The sequence below is a fragment of the Sinohyriopsis cumingii genome, chromosome 3 (assembly GCF_028554795.1).
Source record: "Sinohyriopsis cumingii isolate HCF-2022 chromosome 3, ASM2855479v2, whole genome shotgun sequence".
NCBI classification, from domain to species: Eukaryota; Metazoa; Mollusca; class Bivalvia; order Unionida; family Unionidae; genus Sinohyriopsis; species Sinohyriopsis cumingii.
Genome location: NC_142963.1, coordinates 123,448,934 through 123,461,324, shown reverse-complemented (window position 1 = coordinate 123,461,324; position 12,391 = coordinate 123,448,934). Strand labels below are relative to the sequence as shown.

At 33.6% G+C, this 12,391-nt stretch overlaps 1 protein-coding gene across 1 annotated transcript in view; it reads left to right on the top strand.

Annotated features, from left to right (window-relative positions):
- Nucleotides 1-12,391, top strand: part of LOC149803762 (dynein axonemal heavy chain 3-like) — a 311,163-nt gene that overhangs the window by 257,259 nt on the left and 41,513 nt on the right. Inside the window, exons 66-68 of the mRNA XM_089953988.1 lie at nt 140-300; nt 10,959-11,116; nt 11,746-12,113. Of these exons, the coding sequence (XP_089810114.1) occupies nt 140-300; nt 10,959-11,116; nt 11,746-12,113 (687 nt within the window). The remainder of the gene's footprint in view (nt 1-139; nt 301-10,958; nt 11,117-11,745; nt 12,114-12,391) is intronic.

Sequence of the window (12,391 nt, the reverse complement as noted above, 5' to 3'; positions counted from 1 at the left end):
ATCATGAATTCTTTAGTAACTCTTTTTATTTAATTAGTCTGCCTCCCCCCATAAATCTGTTACAATTTTTTGCATAAAATATATTGATTATGTTATCACTTTTTGATAATATTTAAACATTGCTGTGCCTTGTTTTCAGTCCATCATCAACAGTCCGCCTTCCAATGATCTAGAGGAGAGAATATTCAATCTGAATGATCACTTCACCAATAGCATTTATAGGAATGTCTGCCGATCTCTCTTTGAGAAGGACAAGCTGCTTTTCTCCTTCCTGCTCTGTGTTGGAATCATGAAGGGACAGTAAGTTATGCCATCTTATTGTCTTTACTCTATTAGCAGATTAATGCCACCTTTGCGACTTAAGTGGTGGCAACAATATTGAGATTTTTCTTACAAAGACTTTGAAATTCATGTAAACATACATTAGTGATGTTTGCCTGGATATAAAGACTTTACTGTTTTATTTATTGACAGTTTACAGAGCTGTAGATATGCAGCCTTTATTTCATATTTTGTGCAAAGAAGTTGATTAAAAAATGCATATTGGAATTTTGTATTCATTCAAATTAAGCAAAACTATTTATTCTTAATTACTTAGTCTCAAATTGTGAGTGTTATTGCCTCTTTCATAAGCACAATATGTGTTTTGTAATGGTGCATTTGATCAATATAAACTAAGTTTTCAGAACAAGTTTCATATGTTCCATGCCTTACTGAAATGATAGTGCTTGGTCACTGTGAAAACAGACAAACAGAGCTACATAATCAAACACTCCTTGGCTTCATCTTGATTACTCTGTTGCTTGAGCCATTTTGAGGCATGTATAATGTCCTGATAGCTTTGAGGATATTGAAAGCACTGCAATGATTATGTATACTCATGCATAAGTCAGATCCAAATGCAACCTGCATAGACCTAAATCTGCCATCATATGATGTGCCAGCAGCTCTGGGTCTGTGGAGTTTGTTAAGAGTATTCAGTAGAATAAACAAAATAAATCCTGAAGTTATGTGATGGCAAATCAGGATCTATGTTGTTCACAGTTGGATCTGAATTATAATAAATGAATGAATACAGTTGTTCCAAAGCAGGAAGTAAAAGAACCGAATAATTTATTAATTTCTTAATTACAGCATAGGTTTTACAAATTTTAATGCTTTTCATGTTGTCATTCAAAGTATTTCATAACATAATTTTTTTTACTCATGAGGCATATGTTGCTGATTTAACTGCCAGCTATGTTTCTTCCATTATTTTGTTTTTGTTTTCACTTAGCTTGTGTTACATATGAATAACATCTTGTGATTATTTAGTAGAAGAATGCAGAATATGCCTTACTCATAACTATTTTTTGTTATTACTTATTGTTTTCAGTCTTGATGATTGTTTCTTCATCAGACAGATTTACATTGTATTTAGAGGAAGAATAATTTATATAAAATAACTCACTTTTAAAGTCACTGTCATGTCAGGTTTTTATGGGGCAAACATAGAGCATGTGATCACTACACTTTTGTATGAGATGTTTATATGTAAAATGATGATGTATATCTAGAAATGGCTGATTAAAAATTGTTTTCTTCTACATTTTTAATTTTACATGATCAGATGCCCCAAGTCAAATATTTAGGATTCAGTTACAATATCTCACAAGATCTCCATTTAGTGTACCATACCTGCCAACCATTATGCTTTTGGCATAATTATTATGCAGTTTTTCACTGAATTGCATGTTATGCCTGCCTGTGGATGGAATTACATTTTTTGGTATGCAAATAAGAAGGAAAAAAAAGAAAACAATAAAAAGTTGTGTTCATCATCTTTATTGCCTTCTCCTTTAACCCACATATTGTTTAAATTTGAGAATATTTGAGACAAGAAGACTTCTGCATAATAGTAGCATAAAAATACACTTTTCCATCTTTGATTTACTTTCCTATCACTGTCATTAACTTCTTTTTGTAGCAGCTGTATTGGATAAACTTCCAAGAAAACTGATGGGTTTCTTCGATTTGAAAACATATCGTGCAAATTCATTATGACAATGAAAACAATTAGCAAGAGAACCAATCTGTACTAGAAAATGGTGCAATATATTAAGTGAAGCAGGCTTTGTTGATGTGACGCGTTAATGTTAAATGACTGCAAAATGTTGCAGGAGGGGGATATTTCTAAACTTTAAAACGTTGGATCAGATAAATGAAAATTCATTAGTCCTTTAGAATCAAGTTTAACACATCACCATGCTCATTACAGGATTTATAGAGTTGACTTCATGTTCACTCAGTGGAAAGTTAGACTTGTTGACTAGTTATATTATAATTTGTCAATATGTTTCGTTTATATTATGGTTCTAATCAAATAGATTTTTCCTTTTGTGACAAGAACTTTACCACAGGTTAGTAGCAAAACTAAACACATCTTTCTTACAAGGTATTGTAATTATAACATGTAATATACCATATATATTGGCTTATAAATTTCGTAAAACTGCAAACAACAAAAATCCAGATCTGCCATAACATAATGTGCTTGCAGATCAGGATCTATAATGTTTGTTCTACAATTACTCCTAACAAACTGTGCAAACTCAGACCTGCTGTCAAATTATGCTACATCAGATCTGGGTCTGTGGATTTTACAGTTATCTCATCTTGTAAGTGACAGTATATGGTATATATTTCACTTTTAATGCCAGATTATGCTTTTTTCCCACTAAGGTAGATTTTGCCTCTACCTTCCTAGGGGTTAGCAGGTGTGATGTTTGCATGAGCTGCAAAATAACAACTAAAAACAGTTTATTAAAATGTAGAGAACAAAACACAGAAGACTTAGTTTGTTATAAAATTGATAGTTCTTTCTCAATTTGTTCAGCTCTTTGCTTTCAGATGGAAAATTTGTTGGTGCTTTTGCAATACTCAGAATAGAAATTCTCCCAGATAAATATGTTATGTACTGTGCAATTTGTTGGTCTTTTTTGGGGGGAAAAACAGCTCTTTTTTTTACTCAAAAGAATCAGGGATCAAGCCTTGTGCGCTACATATATATATATATATATATATATATATATATATATATATATATATATATATATATATATATATATATATATATATATATAACCACTGGACACTGCTCTTCCTATTTCTAATTCCAAGCATGATATGGGGATAGTTGCTTCATGATAACAAGTGTATAGTTAGCCAATATAATCATTAATGAAAGAAGAGAAATTTATGACATATCAAGAAATCTAAAATTTTCATTAAAACCAATTACAGGACTACTCTGATCTGATGTTGTCAGCTTGGAACTTCAAGACAAGATATATATTTTTTACATAAATATCTGTTTGTTATCAGATTTATGTACCACTAATGTATAAACTCACATATAAGGTTCAACTGCAAACAACATAGACCCCAATCTGCCATCACATAATTTGTATGTGCCAGCAGATCAGGTTCTTTGGTGTTTATTCTGTTGATTACCCCAAACAAACTCCATAGACCAAGATCTGTTGTCACATTGTAGAACAGCATATCTGGGTCTGTGTAGTTTGCAGTTAAACTTCACTTATAAGCAAGTATCTACAGCATATATTATAATTTGTTATTAATGCTATGAACTGATATGACCTCAAATTTTTAGGGATATACTCAGAGATGATGAATCCAGGTATGTATTTCTTTGTTCACACATGCACTCTTGGTCGATGGAGTTGTGAACTGTACCTTCTAAATAGAAGCTTGGGATCATGGTTTATTTCATCAAAGATAATTGATCTTAAAATTAAATCATAAATAATCAATTTTTATATGCCAGCCATAAGGCAGAGCCTATTTCTTTGTTATGGCACTGAACATTTTACCTTCTTTTTAATTAACCACACCATAATTTACTTCATCCTTGACCAGACATTTGAATGACTTGTTTTGAGGGCATGGAAGGATGGATACTGTCAAAGTCTATTTTGCAGTTACATAAAGAAGACAAGGTGTGTCTGTGCAATGATTTTAGTTCTGTGGAAAGTAACTTGATTTAGTTTGGCATAAGAAATAAAATATGTTGATTTTGGTTGGAAACTTTGGTATAGTGCTTTTTGACACAGCAACACACATAAGTTATTTAGTTTTGAAGCAATTGGAGCTAAGTACCTTGCTAAAGGACACACAATGGTAGCTGACCCTGGCAGGTGTGATGGTAGAATTGAAACCTACATCATTTCGGTCATGAGTCCAGCATGCTAACCATAGCCACTGCAGCTTCTTGGTTAGAAAAGGTTAAAAGTGAAGATCAGTATGACACAAACAAAGGCTAAATAGTTCCCATGATACCGTAGATTTAGTTTTTTTTAGCAACAAGCCTTGATCAAACTTTGTGGAAATCTTGCATTTGTAAGAGTAAAGAAACTTCAGATATGGGGACTTCAGAAAGTCAAAGGTCAAGTTTACAGTGACAGAAATGTGGGGACACAGGATTTTTATAAATAAAAAATAAAAGAATTAACTTGAATTACTGATCACGTAACTGCCGGAAACTGTGGGTGATTCATTGTTATGGTGGTGACATAACCTGAAGTTCAAAGGTCATTGTTACAGTGACCCAGATTAAAGAGAAGTTGTTTCTGCCTAATAACGTGAGTTCTGCTCAATATTTTTTTCAGCAGAATTCATGATGGTTTGTAGTTGGGTGAAAAAGAACATACTGCTATCACTGTTAAAATGTCAAGGTCAAAGTCACTGAACTCTATTGGTCATACTGTTTAGAATCGGGTATGCCCTGCTAATGCCACCATACAGTACTACTGAATACAGTGTGGGCAGCATATCATTAACCTCTTATACTCATTTTTCTTCAGATTTAAAAAAAGAAGAAAACTTTCACAACTTGAGAAGAAATTCAGCTAATTGTTCATTTTAACTTCTGGAACAATTCAGTGCATGTGGACTTGAATTTCAGGGGTGCTTATCATATCTAATTAGAGCTACATGTACATTTTTACTGTAAACTTAATTAGAGCTATATATATATATCTTCACTGTAAATTTAATTAGAGCTACATGTACATTTTTACTGTAAACTTAATTAGAGCTATATATATATATCTTCACTGTAAATTTAATTAGAGCTACATCTACATCTTTACTGTAAATCTGTGTGACAGAGACATTCTTTTTGCTGGTTCTTCATCTTTGATCCTAATAAATGATTTTCTCAAACGTTTGCATTAAAAGATACAGTAGAGGGATAAATCATTCTGTATGTGGCTTAGGTTTCCTATATACATCTAATACAAAAAAGACAGATTATTTTTTTTGAACTACCCTAATACACCTATTATAATATAAAAAATATTTATGCAGCATAAAAAATAATAATATTTTTTCACAAAGAAATGAAGAAATATGGTGGGCTGTACACATTACTATCAATATGATGTCAAGACTTCTGAATAATAAAAGGATCAAAGGTGAAGCAGCCATACTTGGATATTCAGATAAAGTTTGAAGATCAATATATCTTCTTTTTTTTACATATACATATATTATGCATGGACTACATTTTAGATCAGCTCTATAGATTCTTCTTCAGTAGTTTGACTACTGATACTTGATATATCATGGTTCTTGGTGTTTACACTGTTCTGAAATATGTGATACACAGGAGAGCATTTCTGGTGGCACAGAATGATGGGTTTTTTTGAAGATTTGAATGGTTGGAAATTTAATTCAACAATTTTTCTATAAATTTCATCATTCATTTTCAAAAAGACGCTTTTTTTATTCCCATTATATCTAAATTGTATTTAATGTCTTTGTCCTATGCATTTTTCAGTTTTTCATGTAAGATATATCTTTAATGTTAACCTAGTATTGTTTTTTGGCTTTCTATAGAAATATTGACTAACTAGGGCATTTCCTTTTACATGTACTTAGGAGGAAGGAAGAAAACTCAGATAACCCCCAAATCCCAACAAAAAGCAGAAACAGAAACAAAATAACTTATTGCAAAAGAAACCAGATGCTTTGCCACCACATTTGCCCATACGTATTGTGTACCCAGCTGCAAACAGCATAGATCCAGAACATGTTATATTGTGCACTGACAGATCAGTGATTATGTTTGAAGTCATCTAGAGAACAAACAACATCAGTCCAGTTATGGCTCTATGCTGTGTGCTGGAAATCATCTGGAAAACAAACAGTGTACAGCCCAGTTAGGTGATGGTGATTGGGTTTTATGCTTTTGCAGGAAATCATCAGGAGGGTAAACATCATACAGCCCAATGATGTGATGGCAATTGGGTTTTAATTCTGTTCACAGAAAATCAGGAGAACAAGCATCATACAGACCAATTAAGTGATAATGATTGGGTTCTTTGCTGTTCACTGTTTAGCCCATGTTATACAGAAGCAAAAGGGGCCACAAGTGGCCGAGTTGTCTAAAGTGCTCTCTGTTACGGATCACTGCCATCTCACCTCTGTCTGCAGGGGTTCGAGTCTTGGATTTGGCCAAAGTGGGTATGTGCGAAAGCTTGCCAGTAGCTTCTCAAGGGTCAGTGGTTCTTTCTGGGGTTTTCCTGGGTTCTTCCTCCACCATTAATACTGGCCGCCATGTATAGCCTATCATGTGCTGAAAAATGACGTTAAACCCTACAACAACAACAGCAGAAGCAAAAATGATACTGACCAAATTTGTTGTGCAGAATTTAGACACATTTTAGCAGGGACATTTATATCACAGAGATTTATAACTAGGCCACTGCCTTTGGCATAGTGTATGGTTGCCGTTTCATTTGCAAATGATTGTATCAACAAGGAGATTGTCCAGGTAAGTGCCAGTCTATGCTTGCATGGTGGCAGGTTAGTCATGATGTATATATAGATGTGATGAATACAAGTTCACTAATGGTGTTGCATTTGTTACAGCTTTCTCACTTGGGTTGTTTTAATGAACACCAATTTTTGTATTTTACCAAATTTTTAAGCAATATAGCCATCAAAATAGTAGATGTTTGTTGAAGTTACTGTTTGAAAGCAGCAAGATTTTCAGATAGATTGTTTCATCAGTCTTTGATTTGTAAGAGTGCCGATCACTTAGAAAGCATGAATACATTATTGGGGTACACAAACAAATTGAATTTTGTATGAGTTGGATGCTGCTGATCATTGTAAAGCAGGAAAGAGAGGGTGTTGTAACTGAATACTCTCTGTATTTTCTTATTAATTTTGGACTACTGGAAAAGATTACAGTAAAATAATACTTTATCAAACAGTTATTAAACCAACAACTTAAAAATTCCTAAAGCACCCATTATTTAAAAAAAGCCAATAAAATGGGGATTATAAAAATGTTTTAGGGTTGTTTCTGTAAAACTTCCTTGCATGATTTGAATAATAAAATTCTAGAAAAATCTAGCAGTTTGCAGCAGTTTCATTAGGCATTTAAATAAACCCAAATCAAGCTTGATTAACGAATAAATATTGAACAGTTAAATTATTTGAGATAGTATGAAAAGCTTTTTTCTTTCCAAAACTTGAATTTTATGGTTAAGTTTGACCCTAGATATAGCCCTTACATTTCAAGTTTATGGTTAAGTTTGACCCTAGATATAGCCCTTACATTTCAATTTTATGGTTAAGTTTGACCCTAGATATAGCCCTTACATTTCAAGTTTATGGTTAAGTTTGACCTTAGATATAGCCCTTACATTTCAATTTTATGGTTAAGTTTGACCCTAGATATAGCTCTTACATTTCAAGTTTATGGTTAAGTTTGACCCTAGATATAGCCCTTACATTTCAAGTTTATGGTTAAGTTTGACCCTAGATATAGCCCTTACATTTCAATTTTATGGTTAAGTTTGACCCTAGATATAGCCCTTACATTTCAAGTTTATGGTTAAGTTTGACCCTAGATATAGCCCTTACATTTCAAGTTTATGGTTAAGTTTGACCCTAGATATAGCCCTTACATTTCAATTTTATGGTTAAGTTTGACCCTAGATATAGCTCTTACATTTCAAGTTTATGGTTAAGTTTGACCCTAGATATAGCCCTTACATTTCAAGTTTATGGTTAAGTTTGACCCTAGATATAGCCCTTACATTTCAATTTTATGGTTAAGTTTGACCCTAGATATAGCCCTTACATTTCAATTTTATGGTTAAGTTTGACCCTAGATATAGCTCTTACATTTCAAGTTTATGGTTAAGTTTGACCCTAGATATAGCCCTTACATTTCAAGTTTATGGTTAAGTTTGACCCTAGATATAGCCCTTACATTTCAATTTTATGGTTAAGTTTGACCCTAGATATAGCCCTTACATTTCAAGTTTATGGTTAAGTTTGACCCTAGATATAGCCCTTACATTTCAAGTTTATGGTTAAGTTTGACCCTAGATATAGCCCTTACATTTCAATTTTATGGTTAAGTTTGACCCTAGATATAGCCCTTACATTTCAAGTTTATGGTTAATTTTGACCCTAGATATAGCCCTTACATTTCAAGTTATTTTAATTGTGTAAACAATAAGAAATGTTCAAAATTTGAGCGGTTGATATATATTCACTATTGTACCTTAAGGAAGTTTGGGTAGTTTCAAAGATCATTGAAGTTTTGCTTGAGTTTAGATTTAAAATTCTGTGTATCAGTTGAAACTAGCCATGACAAATGTGCAGTTCAACAAAATATTTAACTTTTAATTGAAAACAAATATGGCTTTACTTATTAAAACATAAAGAAATGCACAATACAGTGCAATTTTTATGATCAACAATTATATGATGAAAACAGTTCCTGTTATATCAGACTAGAACTTTAGGATAAGGATCCTGGCTTACCCCATCATACTTTATTTAAATTTACTTTAAACTTCTCCAAACATTGTGTTGTCTACCAAATATTTATTTAGCTTTTGAATTGAACTATATACAAGTTGATTAAATTGAATATGTAAAAATGTATAGCAATTGGTATATATTTTGTAGTTGCATTAGATAAACAGTTCAGATTATTTTAAATAAATGACTGTATGCTAGTGTTTAAACCCTAGTTATTACTCTCAACTTTAATTTTAACTTTCCCAGGTGTTGTGCATTTTGTTTTCAGAAAATTTATTTAGCTATTAAATAATGCTAAATATAGCTTGATTTAAACAAGAGAAAATGCAAATAACAGATCAGTTGGTACATATTTGACAGTTGTGACAGAAAAGCAGTTTAGGTTATTTCAGAGATAGATTGTGTGCACATGTGAATCCCAAGATGTGACCCTTAAAGTAAAAATTAGATTTCAAAAAAGGTTATGCAGTCTGCAGAACATTTATTTAGCTGTTGAATTATACCAGATATGACTTATCTAATAGAAATGGAAGAAATTAAAAAATAGGCTTGTATATATTCAACAGTTGTGATGGAAAAGCAGCTTAAGTTGTCTTAAAGATTGCATGTTTGGGTCATGATTTTGTCCTTGAGTTTAAAAAGAGTTACCTAATGCTGTACAGTCTGCAAATACATTATTTCACTATTGAATGATAACAGATATGATTTGATTTTATACAGTATGTAAAGATGCATTAGAAAAGAACAGGTGCAAGTCATTTGGCAGATAGTGCAGAGATTCATGATCTTGGTGGCTGCTTTTTGATTTTAAATAACTTCTGGAAAATCTGTGCAGTTTATTGGAAATTTAATTTGCTTTCAAATAATAATAGATGCAGTCATTTTGCCACAAGTATGAAAGGTTGTATACAGTAGAGCCAGTGGAGATATTACCCTCCAGTTGACACAGATCTGCAGTGACCTGTGTGTTGGCAGTTAACAGACACAGATCTGCAGTCATGTCATGTCATGTGTTGGCAGATCAGCTGCCACATGTGATGGCAGATATATAGTCACACCATGTGATGGCAGATTGGTAGTCACATCATGTGGTGGCTAATCTAGTCACATAATGTGGTGGCAGATCTATAGTCATATCATGTGGTGGCAGATTGGTAGTCACATCATGTGATGGCAGATCGGTAGTCACATCATGTGGTGGCAGATTAGCTGCCACATGTGATGGCAGATCTATAGTCACATCATGTGGTGGCAGATCTATTGTCACACCATATGATGGCAGATTGGTAGTCACATCATGTGATGGCAGATTGAAGACCCAGATCTGCAGCCTCATTGGATGCTTGTAGATGTGCAGTCTTCACTGACAGGTCATGGTCATTGCTGTTGTAGTTGGGTTTGCATTAAAACACATGTGATTATGATGACTTGGAACTGACACTGTTAAGAATAGACAGTAAAGCATCAGTTATACAGATGGAATGGGAGGCATGCATTTTGTCTGAGTAGTTGGTTGTCCAGATAATTGGTAAATTTACACAGGATCCAGGGAAGTGTCCACATAATTGACACTTTACTGCACGTTTCTGAGAATAACTTGGAAGATCACCAGAAGGTGGAGGGGGGGGGGGCTCCTTCAGAAGTAATAACAGAGAAGTAAAATACTGTATTACAGTGGAACCTATGTATTTAACTCTTCAACAAAAAAAGACAAAACTTGAGGCAAGATGACAGCTGAAATAATCAGTGTCAGATCCATCATTAGAAGTTTACAGTCGACTGCATTTTACGACCTAAATTAGCAGGGATCTGGATTATGCAGGGGCTGTCTTGATAGGTTCACTCATTATATTTTTCAGGTCTTTTATTTCTGCTATACTCGTACACTAGTTATGAAATTTGTACATTTTATTTTTCTATATTTAGGATCTCCAAATGACAAAACTTGGAAAACCTTTTCTAATGTAATTGTTTCTCAAAGCATTTTGGACCATCAGTATTGTGTTATAGAAATCATGTGAGAAAAAAACTGATTATATTTTTTGTATCTTTAAATTGGTTCAGTTAATTGGTTTAAGCATCTCAGTTATTTACTGTTTATTTTCTACCAGGGGTCAAGTGAATGATGATATCTGGAGATTCCTCCTGACAGGAGGTGTGGCCTTGGAGAACCCTCACCCCAACCCTGCCCCTGTCTGGCTAAGCGATAAGTCCTGGGGAGAAATTGTCCGAGCTTCTAGCCTACCCAATCTAAAGGGACTCCTGGAACGTGCGTAGTTTGGCAGATAATACCTTGCACTATTCACCACATTTTGATTTATGACCATCATGATGTCACATCATCAAATCATTTGTCACACTTTAATGTAGCATTTAGTAATGTCACTTAGCATTGCCATCAAGTTATGTATCTGTCTTAAAGTTATATGATTAAATAGAATCCCAAATTCATGTTCATTAGACTCGATTTATGAAAGTTGCTGAATTATGCAATATACCAACATGCTACAAACAGTATTTTGCATATAATCAACTAATGTTCAAAATTTTATATTTCATGAACATTTATGCAAGATCCTGTTTTTAATACAGCACTTGGCCTTCACTGAATATAATTTCACCAGTCCTTTCTTTTCTTTTGTTATATTTTCTTAGCTGCCTGCCTGATTCTGAAAAGTACAAAATAACTTAGTGGCTTGTTTATGAAATATGTGTGCACTTGCTTCCTAACTTTACAACAAAATAAAAGCCCATCAGAAAGGTTTTATTTTAAGTAAAAATGACAAAATTTATAAAACATCTTGAAATTAATTTGGAAGAATACATGCATATAATGAAATCAGCTAGAACACTCAACAAGCAATTCACCTCACAGAAGAATCGATATTTCATTTTCAGATGTAAGGGACAATATTTCTGCATGGAAAAAGCTTTATGATTCTCCAAACCCCAATGAACAGAAATATCCAAGTCCATATGATGTGTTAAAAGGCATGTTAAAAATGGTGGTGTTAAGGTGTTTTAGACCAGATAAAATAGTCCCTGCAGTGCAAGAATTTATTGTTGACAATCTGGGTCAGTCCTACATAGAGCCTCCGACATTTGATTTGCCTGGCTCATTTGCCGATTCAAACTGCTGTGCGCCACTCATCTTCGTTCTGTCTCCTGGAGCAGATCCTATGGCTGCACTGCTGAAATTTGGAGAGGATCGTGGATACAACCAGGCAGGAGGACGTATCCAGACAATCTCTCTTGGACAAGGACAGGTAATTAAAATTTTGGGAAGTTTTTATATGCCTGTAAATGATATAGAAGCACACCATTTCATGATCAAGTCTTCCATTTGTCTCTGACAATTTGATTTGTGTGTGATTACCTTCTGCTTCACATGCCTTCATCAAACTTTGCAAGTAGGTTGTCTGATAGAAGGCAGACATTTCTATTGATTGGGTCTCAAAAATTAAGAGTTAATGGTCATTTTGGCCAAAAATAGGAAATTTGTTTCTGTGCTGGCCTCTCTAGAGGAGACAGTGAGTCATGTAGA